We start from the raw sequence: 26,994 nt of genomic DNA on the forward strand, positions 1-26,994 counted from the left end.
CAGGAAGTACCATTTCTAAGCCAGAAGTGATTGCCTTACTAGAGCAAGAGAAAGAGCCCTGGATAGGTGTGAGGAAGGAAACAAGCAGGCAGTATCCAGGTGAGTGGGAGTAAGGCAGGCAGGAGAAGCCAGCATTGCCTTGGACAGCTCATGTGGTTTGGCAAACTTCCTTCAGAAAGACTCAAGACCTATTGAAAAAATGTGCCTAAAACCTAGAAGGAAGTAAAGCTCACAGCAGGAGCTATCAAAGGAACTTTGTTTTTTAATGAATCACCTCTTTTTATTTTTTTTTTTGGTACCAGAGATTGAACTCAGGACCTTGTGTTTGTGAGGCAGGCATGGTGCCACTGAGCTAAATCCCCAGCCATTTTTTTTTTTTTTTTGGTACCAGGGATCGAACTCTGGTCCTTGCGCTTGTGCAGCAGGCAGCGAAACCACTGAGCTAAATCCCCCCCCCCCGACATTTTTGTTCTCATATTCTACTTTTAGTAGAGTGAGTGCCTTCTTTCATTCTCAATGTTAACTGTTAACATATATATTAAGTCCAGCTGCTTGCCAGCTCTGCTTTTTGCATTTAGGTTGCCATGTATACTACCATTGTCTAAAAATATCTATATAGTCATCAAATATTTATCCCATGCCCACTCTGAGCAAGGCGGTGTGCTTGGCACTGTCATCAGTACCGTGATATTGGGCTGGGGATTTGGCTCAGTGGTTCCACTGCCTGCTGCGCAAGCGGAAGGATCCGAGTTTGATCTCTGGCAACAACAAAAAAAAAAAGAAAAAAAAATCAGTACAGTGATATTGAGCAAGATTGATAAAAGTCTATGCTCTCATGGACTTAACAGCAATTGGCAAGACATAGATTAAACAGGGCTGGGGATTTAGCTCAGTGGTTCCGGTGCCTGCCTCGCAAGTGCAAGGTCCCGAGTTCGATCCCTGGTACCAAAAAAAAAAAAAAGACATAGATTAAACAAATAAGCAAACGAATAGAAAAGTAATATCCAAAACTTGTGTCATGGAGACAAGTATGTAGGCGTACTGAAGTAAGGGTGGCAGTGCTTTGGGGTCAGGGAACATGTCTTGAATCGAGAACCCTGTACTGAGAGAGGAAGTGAAGTTCAGGCTGTGCATACAGGTGAGAGCATTCTGGGCAGCAGACTTGGTGGGAACACAAAAGCCCCAAGAGGAGGTGATTGGGAGCAGTCAGAAGGTGAAGGAACAATGAAAGGAGTTCCGAAGGTTAGGCCAGGACCAGTTCATACAAGGTTTGGAATGTCATTGTGAGGAATATGCAGTGTTTTTCAAGAGTTATTGCACTCACATTCTGGTGGATGTTTAACATATTTTTCATATGTTAGTTTTAGGGCAAGTTTGACAGAAGTACAGAAAACTACATAAAACAAGCAATTACATCATTAATTATTTTAAAGTACACATTTTAAACCACCAGGTCATGATGGAGTCATCTACACTGGGAAGCCTCTCTCGCACCTCTTTGTAGTCACCTTTACCTCTGTGCTAGAAAATTTCTTTAGAGTTTTAAGTGAGCATCTCCAAGTTATCTGATTTTGTCTACTGTTCTAAATGTCTTTTAATTATCTTAATTTTAGGTTCCACTTCAATTTAAAAAATATTAATTTTTCTTGGTTAAATTGGATTATTTGTTCTAATCTCACCATCAGGGTTTTGCTGATTGCATTCCTGTGTTACAGGTGACATACATGTTCCTCTCTCTCTGTTTTCCTGCAGATTAGTAGTTTGGGTCTGGATGCTTGGTCAGACTCTGCCTTTGGGTTTATTATTTTGGAAGACTTTCTCAAGTGGTGGTGGTTTGCCTCAGTCAGTTGGCTCATGTCTGGTCGTCTCACTTAGATGATGTTAGCAGCCACTGTTGCCTCTCATGGCCACTAACTCATTAGGATTTTTTTATTCATTAGCCAGAATGTAGCTATGAAAAGAAACTTGGCCCCCTTTGCTACTTGGTTATTCAATTATGAAGATATATAGAAAAGCCAAGATAAATACTTGATTCTTTTCTTTTGCTTATTGTTTTCAAAATATGAGTCAGTTTCCTAGCATTCATTCAAAGTTGACTTTTTTTTTTTTAGGATGGTTATGAATACATGGAATTAAAATATTTGGCTGTTCTGTTCTGTTCTGTTCTATTCTCTGGTTTTCTCTTCTATTTTCTCTTTTTTTCCAGTACTGAGATTGAACCCAGGACCTCACACAAAGCTATCCCCTTAGCACTTTTTGATTACTTTATATTGAGACAGGGTTTCTCTAAGTTGCCCATGCTAGGCTCCAACTTGTGATCCTCCTGCCTCAGCCTCCCAGAGTGCTGGGATTACAGGCATGCACCAGAGCACCCAGTTAGTGTTTCCCCTTCTTGTTATTTTTACTGATGCTCCAATTATCTAATCCTGGGCCACTGGGTGGCTCCTGCACTCTTATAACATGACCTTGGTAGTCCTAAAGGGATTCCTAGCTATTTTGTAAGGCAATCTTTTCTAATCCATTTCACACATGTTCTTCTCCAAATTGGAATAGACATTTCTCCAGGTATTTAATGGAAAATAGTATTTCTGGGTGCTAGAGATGCTTATTGCTCCTGATTAAGTCATTGCTTTTAGACATTTTCAGTGGACAGAGATAGGAAAGACATTTATGTAGGTTTGTTATAAAAGGTAAAATACTTCTGATTTCACAGTGATCTTTCCAACTCAGTTTCAGGATTACCGGGTGATTGCTTAATCTATTCTGTATTCAACCTGTGTCTGCCTTTTTCTCAGATTGAAGTCCCTGGTTCTCAGTGACAGTGAGGACACCACAATTAAAGTATCCCACAATTACTTATTGGTTTTATCCCATGTAATGTGCAAAACATTCCAAGAATCACAGTGCCAGTACCACCACGACTATGTGACTTTTTTTTTTTTTTGGTACCAGGGATCAAACTCAGGACCTTGTGCTTGTGAGGCAGGTGCAGTGCCACTGAGCTAAATTCCCGGCCCAGTGTGACTCTTGACTATGTGCTCTCCCCATTTTCTCCCCACTTTTCAGTTTTACACTCCCTATTCTTCAAAATACACAGCCATTCTATATTATAATCTCTTTTTACAAATCCTCTCTTAATGTTAATTGTGTGTGACAGTCAGTGTGAATGAGAGCAAGCATCTCTAGTTACTTTGATTGTTTTAACTTTTTATTTTGTTGGTTCGTAAGTAAAGCCTTATGGGAACAATGTTCCTTGAGTGTATGTTGATGACATTTTGTAGTGTTTTTTTAATGTAACACTTGAGATCATTCACATACCATAAAATCCATCCAGTTTCAGTGTACAATTGAGTGGTTTGTATACATTCATTTCATCATCCCAAAAGGAATTACCATGCCCATTAGCAATCACTGCCTATTTTTTCCCAATATATTTTGTAATTTTAAAAATTATTTCTTTGACTCAGGCATACTTCCTTTCATTTCCCCAGGTTTTTATGTTGAAAGTGATATCTAAAGAATAAAGAACAATTATTAAATTTCATTTACAACCATTATCTAGATTTGCTAATATTTTGCCATATTTGCTATATTTATGTATATATCTAAATATTTTAGACCTTTTATGCTGAACAGTGTGATGATCAGTCACTGATGTCGTGACACCTAGATATCTAAATATTTTGGCATGCATTTCCTTATTACTGCTAACATCATTCATGGCCACTAACATCACTCAAGTGAGACAACCAGACATGAGCTGACTGACTGAGGCAAACTTCCATTTCAAGAGTATCATCTAAAGTAAAATTTTATTTAAATTTATTCATATTCATATTCTCTTTCTCTCTCTGATACTAGGAATTGCAGCTAGGGCTTGACACATGCTGAGGCCTGGGCTATATCCCTAGCGCTTTTTTTATATATTTGAAAATTTTGAGGCAGGGTCTTGCTGAGTTGCTAAGGCTAACTTCAAACTTGCAATCCTTCTGCCTCAGCTTCTCAGATAGCTAGGATTACAGGTGTGTGCCACCATGCCTGGTAATTTTCACAGTTGGTTATTTTTTTTGGGGGGGGTGGTAAGTGTCCAATCAAAGTTCATAAATTAAGTGGTTAGGTTTCTTTAGTCCTTTTTAATCTGCAAGACTGCCTTTTTCTTCTTTTTTTAAATTTTAATTTTTATTTTTTTGGTACCAGGGTTTGAACTCGGGACCTTGCACATTTGAGGCAGGTGGTGGCACCACTGAGCTAATCCCCGGCCCTTCTTTTTTAATAGAGTCCAAGTCCAAGCAATTTTCTTAAAGCCTAGAAGCCTGGCAAACATTCTTAATTTGTGTGATTTACCTTTCTTCCCCCCTCATGCTGTGACTCAGAAAACTCCACGAGGGATGTAATTTACAGGAGTATTATGTGAAGAAGCTCCTAATATCCTGTCTTTGTATAGATTATTAAAATTTTGTTCACCTGTGTATGGTTTTCCATTTCCAAACAAATGTGTAATCTATGATACTGACTTTTAGCATGAATTTATTATGATCAGAGAATATATTACAGGTTGAGCATCTCTTATTTGAAAATCTGAATTTGAAATGCTCCAAAGTCAGAAACTTTTGAGTCATAGCTATGACACCACAAGCAGGAAATTCCACACCTAACCTTAAGTGATGGATCACAAAAAAAACCACAGGTACAGTGAAAGTACTGCATAAAATCACCTGCTAACTTTGTAAGGTGTATATAAAATACAAATGAATTTTCTACTTAAACTGGGGTTCCATTTCTAAAGTATTTCATTTTATGTTTCACACTTAGTTCGTGGATCTATATTTCCTAATGTTGTTTATTTACTTCATATTTTGAAGCCATTTTATTTTGTTTTTTTGGGTTTTTTTTGGTACCGGGATCAAACTCAGGACCTTATGCTTGCGAGGCAGGCGCCGGAACCACTGAGCTAAATCCCCAGCCCTTGAGGACATTTTATTATGGGCATGTTATCTTTAATATCCCTTTATTATCATTGACAATTATGTAGATGCTTTATAGGAAATTAGCAGAGACTTGTACAAATTAAAAATTTAACTGTCCCAGTCACTCCCCTTAGTAATCCTACTTTGTCACTTTTTTTCCATACCCTTACACCCACACAAATGGACACACATGTACAAGGTAGAGTTTTTTTGTTTGTTTGTTTTTGTTGAGCAAATAAGATTATAAACCAAGCATAGTGGTGCATGTCTGTAATCCCAGCTAATTGGGAAGCTTAGGCAAGAGGATTGCAAGGACAAGGTCAGCCTGGGCAATTTAGGGAGAGCCTGTCTCAAAATAAAAAAGGGGTGGAGATGGAGTTCAGTGGTAGAGCACTTGCCCAGCTTGCACAAGGCTCTTGTTTTAATCTCCACTATAACAAAAAACAAAACAAAACAAAAGAATCCCCACCAAAAAAACCTGCATTGAAACGCTGTTTTATAACCTGCCTTTTTCAGTCAGTGATGATCAGCTACTACTATACAGTTCTCTTTATGTGGCAGTTGTCTCACATTGCTGCATTAGTAGTATTATATCTACATACATTGGGGAGCCCATCACATCATCATATAGTTTTTGCTTGCAACTTACACATGTTCTACAGAAGTCAAGAAGAAAAGATGGTAGGGCTGGGATTTAGCTCAGTGGTTCCGCCATCTGCCTTGCAAGCGCAAGGTCCTGAGTTCGATCCCTGGTACCAAAAAAAAAAAGAAGAAAAGATGGTCGATTATATTTAGCTCAGGTATTTACCATTTCTTTTGCTCTTTCTTTATTTCTGGCATTTCAGATTTTTTTTGGTTATCATTTCCCCTTTCTCTGAAGAACTTCATTAAGCATTTTAGGAATAGGTCTGTTGATAACAAATTCTTTGTTCTCAGTTATCTAAAATTTTTTTCATCTTCATTTCAGATCAGTATTTTTTTTTCTTTTTTTTTTTTTTCAGATCAGTATTTTTAAAGGATATGTAATTTTGAGTTCAAATTTTTTTTAGCACTTTAAAATGTGCCATTTTCTTTCTCTGCCCTCACAGTCTCTGATGAGAAGCATTCAGCTCTTGAATCATTGTTTCTCTATATAGGTAATTGTTTTCTTTTGGTACTTTTAAGTATTTATTTTATTTGCCTTAAGTTTTTAGAACTTTATGAAGGTAAGGAATGAGACTCTGGAATAGAAATAAAGAATAGATACAGTATGTGCTTAGATAGGGTCCAGGGGATACAACTGTTCTGTAAACACTGAGACTTAAAAGGTGAGTAGGATATTTTCTACAAAGACCCAGCTCCGAGGATTCCTGGACAATGAAACAGTGTGAGCTAGTAAAGATAACCATTCAAAAAGTTTTTAGTATAATCATTAAACTTTAATCTGCGTCAGAATCATCTTTTAGTGATGTCAAGCATATAGCTTCTCAGGATTTATTCTTTTTTTTTTTTTTGTATTAAATTCTTTTATTGGTACATTGTAGGTATACAACACAATTACATTTCTCATTGGGAATTGTACCTTTATATAATGCATCTTGGTTCTTATTTTTTCCCCATTCCTAGCCCTCCCTTCACGCCCTCCACCCTTCTCTATTTACAAAGACTTTATTTCCATTTTTTCCATTTCTCATCATTTTTTCCTTTCCCTTCTTTCCTTTCCCCTGTGCCTCCCACTACCCCTACCCCTTTGGACCTTTTATTCCTATTTTACATTATCAATTATTCATTCTAATAATTGGTACATTTTAGGTATACAATATAATGACATTCATCATTGGAAATTTGCACCTTTACATAGTCTCTCTTGGTTCTTGTTTTTCACCCTTGCCCAGCCCTCACTTCAACCCCTCCAGCCCTCCGTATTTACAAAAATATTGTTCCTGTTTTTCCATTTTCTCATATTAATCCCATTCCCTTCTATCCTTTCCCTTAGCCCTCCCACTTCCTTCCCCTTTGCCCCTTTTCTTCCTATTTCACATGACCTATTATACATTTAGTCCTTATTTACACTTTCCGTTTCTCACACTAGAGAAACTATTCGGTATTTATACATGTGTGTCCTATTTATTTCACTTAAGAGTATTGCCTCGATGTGCATCCACTTAGCTATAAATGTCTCTAATTTCTCATTTTTTATGGCTGAGTAGTACTCCATTTTATAAAAAAACCACATTTTCTTTATCCAGTCTCCAGTTGATGGGCATTTGGGCTGTTTCCAAGTTTTAGCTATTACAAACTGCGCTGCTATGAACATGGGTGCACATATATCACTGTGGTATGATTCTTTTAAATCTTTGGGGAAGATCCCCAGCAGTGGAATAGCGGGGTCAAATGGGATTTCCAGTCCTAGTTCTTTGAGGTATCTCCATACTGATTTCCACAGTGGTTGCACCGGTCTACACTCCCACCAGCAGTGGAGCAGGGTTCCTCTTTCCCCACAGCCCCGCCAGCATTTGTTATTGGTTGATTTCATGATAGCAGCCATTCTTTCTGGAGTGAAGTGGAATCTCAGTGTTGTTTTCATTTGCATCTCTCGAATGACAAGTGACGTTGAACATTTTTTCATGTATTTATTTGCTATTTCTACTTCTTTGTCTGAGAAATGTCTGTTCATTTCAGATGCCCATTTTCGGATTGGGTCTTTAAATTTGGGAGGTCTGATCTTTTCAAGTTCTTTATAGATTCGAGATAGTAGACCTTTGTCTGAGGAAGAGCAGGTGAAGATTTTTTCCCACATTGTGGGTTGTCTCTTCACACTGCTGGTGGTTTCTCTTGCTGTGCAGAAGCTTTTTAATAAGAAGAGATCCCATTTGTTGATTGTTTGTGCTAGTTCACAGGCAACTGAGGTTTTGTTCATAAAATCTTTTCCTACACTGATGTCTTCAAGGGTTCTACCTAACCTCTGTTCCAACTGGTTCAGAGTTTCTATTTTAATATTTAGATCTTTAATCCATTTTGATTTTAGTTTAGTGCATGGTGAGAGGTACAGGTCCAGTTTTAATCTTTGGCCAGTTGAAGCCCAATTTTTCCAGCACCATTTATTAAAGAGGCTATCTTTCCTCCAGTGAGGGTGTTTGGCTCCTTTGTCGAAGATGAGATGGCAGAGTGTGTCTGAGTTGTTTCTGCATCTTCTAATCTGTTCCACTGGTCCTCAAGCCTGTTTCTTTGCTAGTACCATGCTGTTTTTATCACAGTAGCTTTGTAGTAGAGTTGCAGGTTAGGGATTGTGATACCCCCTGCCATGTCTCTGTTACCTAGAATTGCTTTTGCTATTCTGGGTCTCTTCTTGCTCCAAATGAATTTTTGGATTATTTTCTCAAGGTCTGTGAAGTATGCTGCTGGGATCTCAATTGGAATTGCATTAAATCTATATAGCAGTTTTGGAAGTATGGCCATTTTCACTATATTAATCCTTCCTACCCAGGAGCAGGGGATGTCTGTCCATTTTCTGATATCATCTTCAATCTCTCTTTTCAGAGTGCCATAGTTTTCAGAGAAGAGGTCTTTGATTTCTTTCGTTAGGATGATTCCTAGGTATTTCAGTTTTTTGGATGCTATTGTGAAAGGAATTATTTGCCCTATATTTCTCTCAGTGAGTCTGTCATTGGTGTAGAGGAAAGCTATTGATTTTTGTGTGTTGACCTTGTAACCAGCTACTTGACTGAATTTGGTTATTAAGTCTAGAAGACTTTTGGTGGAGTTCTTGGGGTCTTCTCTATAGAGTATCATGTCATGTGCAAATAATGACAATTTGACTTCTTCATTTCCTATCTTTATTCCTTTTATTTCTTTCTCTTGTCTAATTGCCATGGCTAATGTTTCCAGAACTCTATTGAACAAGAGTGGTGATAGTGGACATCCTTGTCTTGTTCCTGATTTTAGTGTGAAGGATTTCAGTTTTTGACCATTTAGTATGATATTGGCTGTTGGTTTTTCATAGATGACTTCTATCAGTTTGAGGTAGAGACCATCTATTCCAATTTTTTGTAGGGTTTTTATCATAAATGCATGTTGGATTTTGTCAAATGCTTGTTCTGCGTCTATGGAGATAATCATATGGTTTTTGTCCTTGGCTCTATTGATATAGTGTATTACATTGATTAATTTGCTTATGTTGAGCCATCCCTGCATCCCTGGGATGAATCCCACTTGATCAGGGTGTATGATCTTCTTGATGATCTTCTGCATTCTGTTTGCCATTATCTTATTAAGGATTTTTGCATCTATGTTCATTAGTGAGACTGGCCTATAGTTCTCTTTTTCAGTTGGGTCCTTCTCTGCTTTGGGGATCAAGGTGATGCTTGCTTCCAGGAATGAATTTGGGAGTATTGCTTCCCTTTCAATTTCATTGAAGAGTTTAAACAGTAGTGGCAGCAGTTCCTCTGTAAATGTCTTGTAGAATTCAGCAGTGAAGCCATCAGGGCCTGGGCTTTTCTTAGGTGATAAGTTTTTAATTATGTTTTCAATTTCGTTGGTTGATATTGGGTTGTTCAGAATTTTTAGGTCTTCTTCATTCAACTTTGGTAATTCATACGTATCTAGGAATCTGTCCATTTCTTCTGTGTTGTCCATCTTATTGGCGTATAGGTTCTGGAAGTAGGTATTGATGATCCTCTGGATTTCTGCTGGGTCTGTTGTAGTTTCACCCTTTTCATTCCTAATTGCATGGATTTGGGCCTTTTCTTTCCTTTTTCTGACAAGGTTGACTAAAGGTTTATCAATTTTGTTGATTCTTTCAAAGAACCAACTCTTGGCTTCATTGATTTTTTGTATCGTTCTCTTAGTCTCCATTGCATTGATTTCTCCTCTGATCTTTATAATTTCTTCCCTTGTATGAGCTTTGGGGTTGTCTTGCTCTTCTTTTTCTAGAAGGTTGAGGTTCAGCATCAGGTTATTTAATTGGGCTCGTTCTGTTTTCCTAATATGTGTATTCCCTGCTATGAATTTCCCTTGTAAGACTGCTTTCATTGTGTCCCATAGATTCCGATATGTTGTATTGTCATTGTCATTTAATTGAAGGAACTGTCTGATTTCTTCTTTAATTTCCTCTGTGACCCATTGATTATTCAGAAGTGTGTTGTTCAGTTTCCACGTGTTTATGAAATTTTTTGAGTTTCTTTTGCTATGGATCTCCAATTTCATTGCACTATGGTCTGATAATATACAGGGCATAACTTCAATTCCTTTGCCCTTACTTAAACATGTTCTGTGTGTGAGTATGTGATCTATTTTTGAGAATGACCCATGTGCAGCTGAGAAGAATGTGTATTCTGATTTTGTGTGGTGGAAGACTCTGTAAACATCTGTTAAATTCATTTGTTCAAGAGTTCGATTGAGTTCTAGTATTTCATTACTTATTTTTAGTCTAGTTGATCTATCTATTTGTGACAGTGGGGTGTTGAGGTCCCCCACTACAATAGTATTAGTGCATATATGACTTTTCATGTCCGTTAGTATTTGATTTTTATAGTTGGGTGCACTAGTATTTGGTGCAAAGATATTTATGATTGTCATCTCTTCCTCTTGGATTGTTCCCTTTACAAGGATGTAGTGTCCTTCTTCGTCTCTCTTAATCAGTGTTGGTTTGAAATCTACTTGATCTGCCAAGAGGATAGCTACTCCTGCTTTTTTTCGGGTTCCTGTCACAGGCAGTATTGTTTTCCACCCTTTAACTTTCAGTCTATGAGTTTCCTTTTGAATGAAGTGTGTTTCTTGTATGCAGCATATTGTTGGAATTTGCTTCTTGACCCCTTTGCCAGTCTATTTCTTTTGACTGGTGAATTGAGACCATTAACGTTGATGGTTATAACTGAACTGTATTGACTTGTCATTTACATGACTTTTTCTTTTTGTTGGGTTCTCCCCTTTTACATTTAGTTTCTTGTCATGCCAGATGGGTTCATTCTGCTTTGCTTCCTGGGGTTGTGATCCTCCATGTCTGTTCCTAGGCTATTGTGTAAAATTCTTTGGAGTACTGGTTTGGTATTCACGAAGTTCCTAAGGTGCTCTTTGTCATGAAAGTATCTTATTTCTCCATCAATTTTGGAAGATAGTTTTGCAGGGTACATCAATCTGGGTTGGAGGCTGTTTTCTTTTGGGGCTTGGAATATGTCACTCCAAGCTCTTCTTGCCTTGATGGTTTGTGTTGAGAAGTCTGCTGTAATTCTGATGGGCTTTCCTTTGTGTGTGATTTGTTTCTTTTCTCTGACTGCTTGGAGAACTTTGTTCTTCTGTTGTGTTTCTGGAATCTTAACAATTATATGCCTATGTGTAGATTTTTTTTTTGATCAAGGCTATTTGGAGTCCTATATGCCTCACTTATCTGTATGTCAAGCTCTTTTCCCCTGCTTGGGAAGTTTTCTGCCATTATTTCTGTGAAGAGATTTTTTATGTCATCTGCACTCTCTCCTGTTTCTTCATTGAGCCCAATCAGTCTTATGTTATTCTTTTTTGCATCATCTAGCAGCTGCTGGATTGATTTCTCATGTTCCCTTATAATTTTGAAGCAATTTTTCTTTTCCTGGTCACTAATTGCAATCTTATCTTCTATATCTGAAATTCTGTCCTCACATTGACTCATTTGCTGTGTAGACTTTCAATGGAGTTTTTCATGTCCTGGAAATGTATTTGCATCTGTTTTATGGATTCCATTTGTTTCCTATGTTGGGATTCCATCATGTTCCTCAGCTCCTCTCTAGATTTATAAATCATGTCTTGCACTAAGGGCACAATTTCTCCTGTTATCTGAGAAATTATTTCTGATTTCATTTTTTCCAGATCCCCTTTTGTTGCCAGTTCAGTCGGTCCAGGTGGTTGAGTATCAGAGGGTTCCATCTCATTTCCCTTTGGGGTTGCTGTAGGTGATCTGGAAGTCTGGTTTTGAGACTTATTTATGTGTTTTCTCATTTCGAGTGGGGCGGGGGTCTGTTAGCGCCTGCACGGATTACCTCCTCTGAGCTGGGTGAGGTGGGACAGGGGCTGGGAGCAGCAGTAGGGATGGTGACCCAAAAGCCCTTTCCTGTGGGCTGGGAGCAGCCGGAGGGATGGTGGCCGGGAAACCCCTTCCTCTGGACCAGGAGCAGTGGGATGGTGGCTCAGAAGCCCCTCCCTCTGGGCCGGGAGCGATGGGAGGGATGGTGGCCCGGAAGCCCCTTCCTCTGGGCCAGGAGCAGAGGGACAGAAGGTGGCCCAAAAGCCCTTTCCTCTGGGCTGGGAGCAGTGGGAGGGATGGTGACTGGGAAGCCCCTTCCTCTGGACCAGGAGCAGTGGGACAACAGCTCAGAAGCCCCTACCTCTGGGCCGGGAACAGTGGGACTCAGTACCTTGGTCTGGTGGTCTGGTGACCTCTTCGCCTTGGTAATGTAGAATCAGGTGGCTGCCTGTCTGCAGTGGGGCGACTCGGCGTCCTCCGCATGACTCAGGACCTTGGCAGGGAGTGCACAGACCTGCCTGTCTGCAGCGGGCTGACTGGGCATCTTCGGCGTGACTCAGGACCTCTGTAGGGGGTGCACAGACCTGCCTGTCTGCAGCGGGCTGACTGGGCGTGTGTTCCGTGCGCCCGGGGACCTCGGCAGGGTGTGGGCAGACCTGCCTGTCCGCAGCGGGGTGATTCGGCGTCTTCCGTGGGACTCAGGACCTCGGCAGGGCGCGTACAGACCTGCCCGTCTGCAGCGGGCCGATTCGGCGTGTTCCGCGGGACTGGGGACCTCGGTAGGGTGTGGGCAGACCTGCCTGTCTGCAGCGGGGCGACTCGCGTCTTCCGGGTGACTCAGGACCTCGGTAGGGCGTGCACAGACCTGCCTCAGGATTTACTCTTAAAAATTCTGATTCTGTGTGCCAGAGTTCCTTGAAATTCAGTATTTGTTACAAGCTTACCAAATGATTTTAATTCACATCTCAGTTTCACAAAGTTAATCTGTTTTACTCGTATGAACATCACCATCTTATATATACTTTCTTCATTATTGGTGCTCTCCTTGTTCTTATTACAATTCCTTAAAGCATTTAGAGGTAGTTAGGTAATTTATGTAATGGATTTTGTTTGTGTATGTGTTACAGGAAAATGAAATATGTTTGCTTTTTTTCCCTTTCAGATTTGGATTCAGATTATGGAGCTGAGAAAATATCTCCAGAAAATTATATTTATGAAATAAATTTATCCAAACAGGATATAAAGCAAATTAACACTCTTGGCCTTAAGTCTTGCAGTTTTAGAAGTGACTCAAAACACAATTTTGAGAGACTAAATGGATATCAAGAAGGATATATCAATCAAAAGATACTCAGCTATGAGAAAAAAAAGCCTACTTATACCAAGTATATTCTTACTCACAGTACAGGTAAACTGTGTAAGAAATGTGGGAAATCCTTTAGTCATCACTCAAACCTTATTCAACATCAGAGTATTCATACTGGAGAGAGACCCTATGAATGTAAGGAATGTGGGAAGGCCTTTAGACTTTGCATACAACTTACTCAACATCAGAAATTTCACACTGGTGAGAAATCTTTTGAATGCAAGGAATGTGGGAAGACCTTCAGTTGTGGCTCAAATCTTGCTCAACATCAGAATATTCACACTGGTATGAAACTATATGAATGTAAGAAATGTGGGAAAGGCTTTAATCATACTTCAAACCTCAGTCAGCATCAGAAAACTCATACTGCCGAGAAACCCTTCGTATGTAAGGAATGTGGGAAGGCATTTAGATTTCCTTACCGACTTATTGAACATCACAGAAGTCATACTGGTGAGAAACCCTTTGAATGTAAGGAATGTGGGAAGGCTTTTAGACTTCATCTACAACTTTTTCGACACCAGAAAACTCATACTGGTGAGAAATCCTTTGTATGTAAGGAATGTGGGAAGGAATTTAAATATCGTTACCTACTTATTGAACATCACAGAATTCATACTGGTGAAAAACCCTATAAATGTCGGGAGTGTGGGAAAAGCTTTAATCGTGGTTCAAACCTCAGCCAGCATCAGAAAATTCATTCCAGTGAGAAGCCCTTTATATGTAAGCAGTGTGGGGAGGGCTTTAAATATCATCACCAATATGTTGAACATCACAGAGTTCATACTGGTGAGAAGACTTATAAATGTGAGGAATGTGGGAAGGTCTTTATTCTTCTGACACAGCTTGTTCAACATCAAAGCATTCATACTGGTAAGAAGCCATTTGAATGTAAGGAATGTGGGAAGACATTCAGTTGTGGCTCAAATCTTTCTCAGCATCAGAATATTCATGCTGGTATGAAACCATATGAATGCAAGGAATGTGGGAAAAGCTTTAATCGTAGTTCAAACCTCAATCAGCATCAGAAGACTCATACTGGTGAGAAACCCTTTGTATGTAAGGAATGTGGGAGGGCATTTAGATATCATTACCGTCTTATTGAACATCACAGAAGTCATACTGGTGAGAAACCTCTTGAATGCAAGGAATGTGGGAAGGCTTTTAGAGTTCACCTACAGCTTTCTCGACACCAGAAGACACATACTGGTGAGAAATCCTTTATATGTAAGGAATGTGGGAAGGAATTTAAATATCATTACCGACTTATTGAACATCACAGAAGTCACACTGGTGAGAAACCTTTTGTATGTAAGGAATGTGGGAAGGCTTTTAGACTTCACCTACAACTTTCTCGACATCAGAAAACTCATACTGATGAGAAATCCTTTGTTTGTGAGGAATGTGGGAAGGCATTTAGATATCATTACCGACTTACTGAACATCACAGAAGTCACACTGGTGAGAAACCCTTTGAATGTAAAGAATGTGGGAAGGCTTTTAGACTTCACCTACAACTTTCTCGACATCAGAAGACACATACTGGTGAAAAATCCTTTGTATGTAAGGAATGTGGGAAGGCATTTAGATACCATCACCGACTTATTGAACATCATAGAATTCATACTGGTGAAAAACCCTATATATGCAGGGAGTGCGGGAAAGGCTTTAATCGTGCTTCAAACCTTAGTCAGCATCAGAAAATTCATTCTGGTGAGAAGCCCTTTATATGTAAGGAATGTGGGCAGGGCTTTAAGTATCATCACCAATGTGTTGAACATCACAGAATTCACACTGGTGAGAAACCTTATAAATGCAAGGAATGTGGGAAGACTTTTAGACTTCACTTACAACTTTCTCGACATTGGAAAATTCATACTGATCAGAATCCCTTTGAATATAAGGAATGTGAGACTCCTTCAGGCATCAGTACTAACTTACTGAACATCAGGGAATTTATACTAATATGAAACCCTATAAATGCAAAGGGAAATTCTCTTGACAGTGTTCAGATCTTACTCAACATCAGAATATTCATGTTCAAAAGAAGCTCTTTGAATGTAAGGAGTGTAAGAAGACTTTTAGTCTTTCCACAAAGACTAAATCATCATAATAACACCTATACAGGTGAGAAACAATGCGAAGAATGTGGGAAACCCTGTAATCTTGTCAAACCTTGTTCAGCATCAAAGTATTCATGCTGGTGTGAAACCATAGGAGTGAGAATGTGGGAAAGGGTTTAATTGTAGTTCAAACCTCAACATCAGAAAATTGATACTGGTGAAAAACTTGTGAGGAATGTGGGAAAGCTTTTAGATATCATCACAGACTTACTGACTATCACAGAATGCATACTGATGAGAAGCCCTATGTATAAGGAATGTGAGAAAGCCTTTAGACTTAAGTGTTTATTGTCTATCAGAATCCATGAAAGTCTGGAACCCTGTGAATTAAGAATGTGGGAAAACCTTTCAATGGTTTGCTTTGTTGACATCAGAAAATGCATACCATCAGAAGTCCTGTGAATATAAAGAGTGTGGAGAAGCCTTTGTATGAAAAATTTCCTCATCAGAGAATTCATATTGACAAGGAATTCTGTGTATAAAAGAACATGGGAAAAACTTTCATCATGGCCTGGGATTTGCTCAGTGTGGGTATTCATATGGGTGAGAAGCCCCTTTAGTACAAAAACAAGGATAGATACATAAGAGAGTCCTTAAATGTGAGGAATATAGCCAGTGTAGCCCTCATGTTTATAACTTAATCCCCATGACAGAAATTATAATAGATATGGTAATTCCATAAATTTAGGAAAACCTTCAAATACTACTCAATCCAGCATACTCAAACTACAGAAAGATTATTGAAAGAAATGTTTAAAAAGCTTTACCTGAGGCACATTAGCTTTTATCATTACGATTCTACTACATGCGTGACATTTAAGCTGGAGGGTTATTTTCTTTTTGAACTGTTTGTAAAATGGTAGTACAATTGTGGGAATAGGTATATATGAATTTCTGTTTATTATAAATGCATATTGTACAAAACTGGGTTTCATTATGACTTTGATACATGCATATAACATGCTTTTGATTGTATCTACCTCCATATTACACTTTTTTATTGCCCTCTCCCTTGTTCTTCCTTTCCCTAATAGTCCCCCTTGAGTGAAAACATCCTTTGAGTTTGACTTATTTTGCCTAAAATGATGATTTCTAGTTCCATCCATTTTTCTGCAAATAACATTTCATTCTTTATGGTTGAATTTGTGTGTGTGTGTGTGTGTGTGTGTGTGTGTGTGTGTGTGTTGTGTTTATCCATTTAATCCACTGATGGGCATTTAGGCTGATGGTAGACCTTGATTATAGGGAATGATGCTATGATAAATATGGATATGCGGTATCTCTTTTGGATGTTGACTTTAATTCCTTTGGGTATATACCCAGGAGTTATATAGCTGCATCATAAAATAGTTCTATTTTTACTTCTAAGGAACTTCCATACAGTTTTTTGTTTTATTTTGGTTTTTGAGACAGAGTCTCACTGTATAGTTCAGGGTGGACTTGCCCTATTCCATATCAGTCCTCCCTACTGTGTATATTTTGTTTTCTAGGTGATAGCCATTCTGACTAGAGGAAATGGAATCTCAGTATAGTCTCTTTTTTTTGTCCTGGGGATCAGACTCAGGTCCTTGCACTTGTGCAGCAGGCAGAGAAACCACTGAGCTAAATCCCTGGCCCTCAGTATAGTTTTTATTTTCCTCTCTGTGATGGCTAAAGATGTTGAGCATTTTAGAATATGTGTATTAGCCATTTGTACTACTTTTGAGAAGTGTCCAGCTTATTTGTTGAGGTTCTTTTCGTGTTAATCTTTTTGAGTTCTTTATATATTCTGGATATTCTATCAGAACATTTGCCAAGGATTTTCTCCCATTCTGTAGGCTGTCCCGTTACTCTGTTGATTGTTTCCTTCACTGTGCAGAAGCTGGCTAATATGGTCCATTTGCCAATTCTTTTAAAATTTATTTTTAAAATTAGCAATATTTGTCATACATAATGATCACATTAATCAGGGAATTTGTAACTGTATGTATCTTAATTTTTCTATTCCTATTCCTCTTCCCTTCAATCCTCCTTCCCCTCCTTACTTACAAAAGCTTTGTTTCCATTTTTTCCTTCCATTGTCCTTTTTTCCTTTTCCCTCTCCCCTCCCTATTATTATTATTATTATTATTATTATTATTATTATTATTAGGTATCAGGGATTGAACTCAGGACCTTGCGCTTGTCAGGCAGCCTCAGTGCCACTGAGCTAAATCCCTGGCCTCTCCTCCCCACTTGAACATGTTTTTCTTACCTCCTAATATCTATCTTTCATTATGTTCTTTATTTACCCTTTGGGTTTCTCACACCAGATAAACAGTGTGATGTTTAAACTTGGGTGTCTGATTTAGTTCACTTAAGATTATGGTCTTTAGGTGCATCCATTTACATAAAAATGACTCAAGTTTATCCTTTATGGCAGAGTAGTATTCCATGATAAATACCACATTTTCTTTATTTGTTGATGGGCATATGGGCTGTTTCCAGGATTTAGCTATTATAAATTAAGATGCTATAAACATGAATATGCATATATCACTGTGGTATATCTAGAAGGGGTCAAATGGAACCTCTAGTTTTAGTTTTTTGAAGAATCTCCATCCTGATTTCCATAGTGGTTGAATGAATTTACATTCCCACCAGTAATGGAGAAGGCTGCCTTTTCCCCCACAGCCTTGCCAGCATTTGTTATTGTTTGATTTCTTGATGATAGCCATTCTTTCTGGAGTGAGATAGGATCTCAGTGTTGTTTTAACTTGCATTTCTCAAATGACCAGTGATGTTAAGCATTTTTCATATATGTATTTGCTGTTTGTACTGCATCTGAGAAATGTCTGTTCATTTCCAATGCCCATGACTGGATTGGGTCTGTATGTTAGTCCTTTAAGGAGTAGCTGGTAAAAAATGTTTTCCCATTCTGTGAGTTATCTCTTCATGTTGTTGGTGGTGTCTTTTTCTGTGCAAAAGGTTTTTAATGTGATATGACCCAATTTATTGGTTCTTTGTAATATTTACTGTGTAATTGGGGTTTTGTTCATAAAGTCTTTGACTACACCTATGTCTTCAAGAGTTTTACCTATTCTATCTTCCTGCAAATTAAGTTTTTCTGTTTTAATATTTAGATCCTTGATGCATTTTGATTTTTGTTTAGTGCTTGGTGAGAGATATAGGTCTAGTTTCAATTTTTGTTGTGTGGAAAGTCAGTTTTCTCAGCACCATTTATTAAAGAGGCTGTCTTTCTTCAGTGGAGGTGTTTGGCCCCTCTGTCAAAGACAAGGTAGCTAACTGTGTTGTTTCTGTATCTTCTGTTCCATTGAGTCTTGGGTCTTTATTTCCTCTTTTTTTCTTTTTGCCAGTACCATACTGTTTTTATTACTGTGGCTTTGTAGTATAACTTCAAATCAAGGATTATGATGCCCCTTGCCTTGCCCTTGTTGCCTAGAATTGCTTTTGCTATTCTAGGTGTCTTTTTATTCCATATGAATTTTAGGATTGTTTTCTTTAGTCCTGTGAGGTATGCTATTGGTATTTTGATTGGGAATGCATTAAATCTGTATAACAGTTTGGGAAGTATGGCCATTTTCATTATATCAGTTCTGTCTGTCCAAGAACAGGCAGTATCTTTCCATTTTCTGATATTCTCTTTGATCTCTTTTCCCAGAGTACTGTAGTTTTAAATCAGATTTCCCCATAAGGTCAACATTGATCCTAGCCATTGAATTTGATTCAGATCTCATCCAATTCGTGACCAGAACTGTAGAAAGAATTAAGTTTGTGAACCAGAGTACCCCTGTGTAGGTCTTTGACTTCCTTTGTTAAATTGATTCCTATGTATTTCATTTTTCTTGATGATATTGTGAAAGGTGTTATATTCCCAATTTCTCCTAGTGAGTTTGTTATTTGGTTACAGGAATGCTATCGATTTTTGAGTGTTGACTTTGTATCCTGCTACATTACTGAATTTGGTTATTCTAAGAGTCTTTTGGTGGAGTTTTGGGGGGTCTTCTATGTAGAGTATCATATCATCAGCAAATAATGATAATTTAATTTCTTCCTTTCCTATCTTTATTCCTTTCATTTCATTTTCTTGTCTAATTGCTCTGGCTAATGGTTCTAGAACTGTATTGAACAGGAATGGTGATACTGGGCATCCTTGTCTTGTTTCTGATTTTAGAGTGAAAGCTTTCAGTTTTTGATCATTTAGTATGATGCTGGCTGTTGGTTTGTCATATATGGCTTTTATTAGATTGAGAAAGATCTATTCCAATTTTCTTTAGGTTGTTTTTTTTTATTATCATGAATGGACTTTGTCAAATTGGACTTTGTCAAATGCTTTTTCTGCATCTGTTGAGATGATCGTGTGGTTTTTGTCCTTGGCTCTGTTAATGTGGTGTATTACATTTATTGATTTGTGTATGTTGAATCATCCTTGTATCCCTGGGATGAATCCTACCTGGTCATGGTGCATAATCTTTTTGATATTTTGCTGCATTCTGTTTGCCAGTATCTTATTGAAGATTCTTACATCTATGTTCATTAAGGCGATTGGCCTGTGTTTCTCTTTTTTGGTTAGATCTTTCTCTGGTTTTGCTATCATAGTAATGCTTGCTTCCAGGAATGACTTTGGGAGTTTGCTTCCCTTTCAATTTCATTAAATAGTTTGATGAGTAGTGGCATTAGTTCTTCTCCTAAATTTCTTGTAGAATTCAGCATTGGATCTATCAGGGCTTTTCTTCATTGGTAGTTTTTTTAAAAATCAGTTTCATTGACTGATATTGGATTGTTTAGAATTTTTTATCTTCGTGATTCAGCTTTGTTAATATGTATCTAGGAATCTGTCCATTTCCTCTGAGTTTTCTATCTTATTAGGATACATGTTCTCGAACTAGGTATTGATCTTCTGGATTTCTGCAGGATCCATTGTGATTTTGTCCTTTTCCTTTGTAATTGTGTGGATTTGGGTCTTTTTATCCTTTTTATGGTAAGATTGGCTAAGGGTTTATTTTATTTAATCTTTCAAAGAACCAACTCTTCAATTCATTGAGTCTTTGTAGTGTTTCTTAGTCTTAATTGCATTAATTTCTGCTCTGATCTTTACAATTTCTTTCCTTGTACGTGCTTTGGATTTAACTTGCTATTCTTTTTCTAGAAGCTTAAAGTCCAACATTAGGTTATTTATTTGAGCTTGCTCTGTTTTTCTGATGTGGAATTCACCGTTACAAATTTCCCTCATAGGACTGCTTTCATTGCATCCCATAAGTTCTGGTATGTTGTACTGGCATTATTGCTTAATTGTAGAAACTGTCTAATTCCTTCTTTAATTTCATCTGTGACCCATTGGTTGTTCAGGAGGGTGTTATTTACTTTCCATATGTCCATGTAGTTTTTGTGGTTTCTTTTGCCATTGATTTCAAACTTCATTGCACTATGATCTGATAATATGTGTGGGATAATTTTGATTACCCTGCATTTAAGCATGTTCTCTGTGAGCTAGTATGTGATCTGTCTTGGAGAAAGTCCCATGAGTCTTCTTTTGCTGAGAAGAATGTGTATTCTACTGTTGTTGGATGGAACACTGTAGATATCTACTAAGTCCATTAGTTCAGGTTTGGTTTAGCTTTGATGTTTCTGTTGATTTTCTGTCTAGTTCATGTGTTTTTGACAGTGGAGTACTGATGTCCCCCCATTACAACTGTATTAGTGCTTATCTGATTTTTCATATCCATTAGTGTTTGTCTTATATAGTTGGTTGTACTGGTATTTGGTGCATATATATTTATGATTGTTATTTGTTTCTCTTGGATTGTTCCCTTAACAAGTGTAGTATATAGTGATCTTCTTTTCCTTTTGATCAGTCTTGGCTTGGAATCCATTTCGTGTACAAATAGAATAGCTACCCTTCCTTTTTTCCAAGTTCTTGTCCCATGGAGTATTATTTTCCATTCTTTGACTTTCAGTCTATTATTTATTTTTTTGGTACTGGGGATTGAACTTGAGACCTTGAACTTGCGAGGGAGGTGGTGGAACCACTGAGCTAAATTCCTGGCCCTATTATTTTATTTTTTAGTTAAATATGTTTCTTGTATGCAGCATATTGTTGGACCTTGTTTCTTGAATCCTTCTGGCAGTCTGTTTCTTTTGATTGGTGAATTGAGACCATTCACATTGATGATTATAACTGATATGTTTTGCCTTATCCTTGCCATATTATTTTTCTGTTGTTCACTTTCTTTTTCTTTTATTTAATTGCTTCCCTTTCCTAATGGATTCATTCTATTGGGATTCTTGGAATTGTCTTTGTTGTCTTTTTCTAGAATATCCTTCAGAATTTTTTTGGAGTGCTGGTTTGCTGGTCATGAATTTCTTCAGGTGTTCTTTATCATGGAAGTATCTTATTTCTCCCATCAATTTTGAAAGATAATTTTGTGGGGATACGTCAGTCTGGATTTGAGGTTGTTTTCATTTGGGGCTTGAAATATTTCACTACATGCTCTCTGACTTAAGGGTTTATGTTGAGAAGTCTGTTGTGATTCTGATGGGTTTTCTTTTATAGATGATTTGTTTCTTTTCTCTAACAGCTTTTAGTATTCTGTTCTTATGTAGAATTTCTGGAATCTTGACAATTATATGCCTTGATGTAATTTTTTTCTGATCATGACTATTTGGAGTCCTATATACTTCACTTATCTGTATCTAAAATTCTTTTTCTATGCTTGGAAAGTTTTCTGCTATTACTTATTTAAACAGGTTTTTATGCCCTTTGTGTTATTTTCTGATTCTTAATTGATTGCAATTAATCTTGTATTAGTTTTCTTTGTATCATCTAGCAGCTGTTGATTTTTTTGTAGTCCATTGCTATTTTAAAGAGGTCTTTCATTTGATGATCACTGATCACAACCTTCTTTTCTAGATCTGATATTCTATCTTCCCATTGGTTGACTCTGTTGTGTATACTTTCAGTAGAAGTTTTAATCTCCTGGATTTCTGTTTGAGTTGGTTTTATGGAATCCAGTTCTTTCCTATGTTCGACATTCACGGTTTGCATGTCTTTACTTTTTACTGCAATCATATGAAATATAATCAAAATTTTACATTTATAAGGTACAGGGCTACGTAATTCAAAAGCTAACTTTGTACACAGCTATAAGCTTTTTGTATGTCTTTTTTAAGCTCCTCTTTTAAAAAATCTGTATCTACTCTATACTTACTAATCATTTCCTTCATTATGGTCATCATCTCTTTATTCTGTTTTGTTTTTGTCAAGAGACTTACTGTTTTGTTACTTCCACTGCTACCACTTCAGAAAATTCAGCTGTGTGGCTTTTGATTTCTTCCATGTCAATGTCCCCTTGATTTGCCTTGGATGATGAGTCAGGGGTTATGGACTGCATCTTGCTTCCATGTTTTCTCATTTTCTTTTCCTTCCTTTCTTTTTAAAATTTGTTTTCTGTATTCAGGGTTATAAATTGCTTATGGTAGGTAGCTTTATTACTAGTATTGTGACCTCTTTAGGAAATGGCTATTAGGTTTTGGTAGCTGGGTAATAGTGGCTTTGTACAATCAGTTTGGACACGTTCCTTTTTCTGTTTCTGGTATAGTATAAGGAACATTGGTGTCCTTTAAAAGTGTGGTAATATTCAGCAGTGAATCCATCTGGTCTAGGCTTTTCTTTGTTGGGAGACTTTATTAGTGCTTCAAACTCATTTGTTATTGAAATTATTGACATACAATTTTTCAAGATATTCCATGAGGCTGTTTATCTTTGTTTCATTGATCCTTTGTATTGTTCTACTCTCTACTTCATTTATTTCTGCTTTGAACTTTCTTTTACAGATTTGAGGTTTAGTTCTTGTTTTTCTGATGCCTTAAAATGTATCATTAGGTTATTTGAGATTTGTTTTTCTAATGTAGGCATTCAAAGCTATAAACTTCCTCTTGTCTGTGTCTCATAGGTTCTGGTACATTATGTTTCCATTTTTGTTTGACTTTAGGAATTTTTTAATCCAACCTGATTTCCTCAGTGACCCCACTATTCATTGGAAAGTATATTGTTCAGTCTTTACTTATATAATTTCTGTATTTTCTTTTGCAGTTAATTGCTAGTTTCATTCCATATGGTCTGATAGCATGCAAGAAATTATTTTAAAATTTTTTGTATTTGTTAGGACTTGGTATATGGCCTACAACATGACTAATTTTGGAGAAACTTTCTTGTGCTGATTAAAAGAATGTGTGTTCTGTAGCTGCTGGATGCAAAACTGCAAATGTCTGTTAAGTCTGTTTGATTAATAGTGTAATGTAACTGATACTTGTTGGTTGATTTTTTGGGGGAAGTTTGGCTGATCTATCTATGAGTAGGATATTTAAGTTGCCCACTATTATTATATTAAGGACTCTTATGTCCTGCAGTGTTTGTTTTATAAAATTTGGTGCTCCAATATTTGGTGCATACATATTTATAATTGTTATATCTTCTTGATGGGTTATTTCCTTTATCAATCTGTAGTGACCTCTTTTATCCCTTTTGATTGAATTTGGCATGAAACAATTTTGTTGACAATGAGTATATCTAGTCTTGCTTGCTTTCACATTCCATTCAATTGGAATATCAGTCTCCATCCTTTTACTTTCAGTCTGTGTATGTCTTTGCTGGTAAGTTGAGTTTCTTGAAGACAACAAAGAGTTGTGATTTGTTATTTAATCCAATCACCTAGTATTATTTGGAGAATTCAGACTATTTACATTCAGGGTTATTACTGAAAGACATATACTAATTCCTAATATTTCATTAAAATAATCTATGTTCATTTCTTTCTGTTATTCATCTTAGAGGTTTTGTGGTTTATTGAAACAATTGTTTGATTCTTTCCTCCTTCCCATTGGCTTATCTACTCATAAAAGAGATCTGTTCTTTCCCATGCTCTTGTGGTTGTGTTTATCTTACTTCCTCATCTGGGTGTATGAGTCCTTTGAGTGTCTTCTGTAATGCTAGTTTAGCGATCATGAATTCTTTTTGTTTATGACTTTCTTGGAAGTTTTTTGTGAGACAGACAAGTACCTGCCTTTCCTCTTTTTCTTGTGATGGCCAGAATAGGGCATGGTTTGGCATTGACAACTGCCATGCCCCTCCCCTTGCTTTCCTTCACTCTCTATCAGTCTTCTCAGGATAAACTTATACAACTTGCCTCATTGTTCTTCCTCCCTCTCTTCATGTTACTGTATGGCTCAGCTGTCAGTAATCATGCCTTTCCCCTGGTCACACTGTCCCAGATGCTGCTGCCGCCTCTCTAAAGCAGTAGTAGGAAACCACTCTTAAAGTGGCAGAGATCAAGAGTGGATCTAGGTCCATTATTAACATCCCCAACATCTCCAAGCCCTAGTAAACTATGGTTAACACAGCCCTCCTGAAGATTTACTGGCTTGGATCTCCCCATTTTTATTTTTATTTTTTGGTACTGGGGATTGAACTCAGGACCTAGCAGTTGTGAGGCAGGCATGGTGCCACTGGGCTAAATCCCTGGCCCCTGAATCTCCCCATTTTTCATGGAGATATGGTAGCTGTCAATCAAGCAGCCTGTGTCTCTGGCTGTTCTGCTGAGCTGCTGCCATGACAGCTGCAACCATCCTGGATGCTTAGCACCTGCTCTGGAAGATGACTATCCTGACCATAGTGGGCTTAAATTTTTTCCTCTTTTTTTTTTTTTTTGGTACCAGGGATCGAACTTGGGACCTTGTGCTTGTGAGGCACGTGGCAGAACTACTGAGCTAAATCCCCGCCCCTTTGTTTGGTTTTTTTGAGAAGAGGGTCTTGCTATGTAGCCCAGGCTGGTCTCAAATTCCTAGTGATCCTCCTGCCTCAGCCTCCTGAGTGCTGGGATGACAGGCATGCACCACTACACTTGGCTAGTGTGCTTAAATTTTAAGCAGAATTGAATTTGGATCATTCAGTAAGTTTGAATCAGGAGACTTAAACTTAGACTAATTTGCATCAATCAGACTTGACTGGACCAATTAGCAGGCTCAGATTTGGGCCAATCACAGCCCTGCTACTGCCAGATAAATGGCACTCTTCTTAATTTTCTCTGGTTGGTCTAAATGGACTCTTGTGCAGTGACCCTCCTGTGATGCAGCACAAGTCCTGTTCAAATAAAACCTCACTCTGATAGTCCTGTAAATCTCAGGATTCTTATCCTGAGTAGTATGGACAGGACAGTCACTTTAAAAAGAGATATAAACACTAGGGGCTGTAAGCCCTGAAGAACTCCAGAGACCACCCACCACAAAGATCAGTGACAAACTCGAAACCAGCATTTAACTAATGATTTCCAGCATTAACTGGCATTAGCCAGCAGTGGCAGAGACCAGCAACCAACCATTGCTGACCAACAGTGTCAGGCATTAACCAGTGTTGACTGGTGGCATAAGTGCCCAAAGCTATAACCCTATGGGCTGAGGGCTATTGGCACTCAAAGCCAGGAGCCACTAGCAGAGCTGCACTTTGCCAACTTACGATTTTTCTCTGAACTGACAAAAGAACCCCAACGAATTTGTGATATTTCTTTGATTCTGCTGGCTGTACTAATCTAGGTAGAAAGTTACTTTCATTTTGGACTTCAAGTACATCTTTCCCTGCCCCTTTGGCCTTTAGAGTTTCTGCTGAGAAATCCGTTATTCTGATAGGTTTGACTGTGCACTTCTCTGTTGGAGCTTTTGATATTTTTTGTCCTGTACTTTTGGCAGTTTAACTAATATGTTGTGGAGAGATTACTTTCTGGTAATGTTTATTTAAGATTCTAAATGTCTCCAGTATGTGGATGTGCATATTCTCAAGATTTGGGGGGATTTTCTGCTATCATTTCAATAAATAAGATTTTATATACCATTATTAGCCTGTAGGTCAACTCCTTCTAGACCCATGATTCACAAGTTTGGTCTTTTTTTAATGTTACATGAGAGACTGTATTTGTCCTATTCATAGTTTCTTATTACTGACTTTGATAGTTTTTTCACCTTGTCATCACGCTCTGATATTCTTTCTTCCACGTGATCTAATCCACTGGTAGGGCTTTTAACTGAGATTTTTGAGTTATTGAGCTTTTCTTTCAGAATCTGTCTTTATTATACTTTTATATTCTGCATTGTCTTAATTCACACGGTTGCTTGACTACATTATCTTTAGATTCACTGACCATTTAAAAAATTAATCATTTGAATTCCTTAGCATTTCATCTACTTTGACATCTTCAAAGTTAGTTTCTAGGGAGATATTTATTTCCAAGGTTGCATGTTGTCTCATTTTTTTCATATTTCTTGTGTTTCTGTGTTGAGATTTAAACATCTTTTGTGATCAAACTTTCACTTTTATGTGAGTGCCTTAATGAGCAGCCTTCTCTTAATGATATACCCAGGGAAATCAGTGTGTGTAGTGTTGGGTTTAATTCTAAATGGATATCTTAGTTTTGTTTCTATATGGCTTCTTTGGCTATGATTAATAGGTCTTGGGTCAGTGTGTGTGTGCTGTGTCAGAGCCTAAGTCAGAGCAAAGGTCTTTCAAGAGAGACCCTCTGGAATTTCAGGCAGGTATTG

General features: G+C 37.8%; 1 protein-coding gene across 7 annotated transcripts in view; it reads left to right on the forward strand.

Moving 5' to 3' along the window:
• Nucleotides 1–26,994, forward strand: part of LOC110343847 (zinc finger protein 780A-like) — a 53,680-nt gene that overhangs the window by 8,783 nt on the left and 17,903 nt on the right. For 4 of the 7 annotated variants that reach the window (XM_021251711.2, XM_013069059.3, XM_087209257.1 and 1 more), the window contains exons 4-5: nt 1–99; nt 13,103–26,994. The exon at nt 13,103–26,994 is cut by the window's right edge and continues 17,903 nt beyond it. In XM_021251711.2, coding sequence (XP_021107370.1) covers nt 1–99; nt 13,103–15,276 — 2,273 coding nt within the window. In that variant the 3' untranslated portion in view covers nt 15,277–26,994. The other 3 variants (XM_004874166.4, XM_021251713.2, XM_013069060.3) reach the window with 3 other exon arrangements.

This window comes from Heterocephalus glaber, unplaced genomic scaffold (assembly GCF_053883595.1).
Source record: "Heterocephalus glaber isolate CG9 unplaced genomic scaffold, H.glaber_assembly_v1.0 deba00001002, whole genome shotgun sequence".
NCBI classification, from domain to species: domain Eukaryota; kingdom Metazoa; phylum Chordata; class Mammalia; order Rodentia; family Bathyergidae; genus Heterocephalus; species Heterocephalus glaber.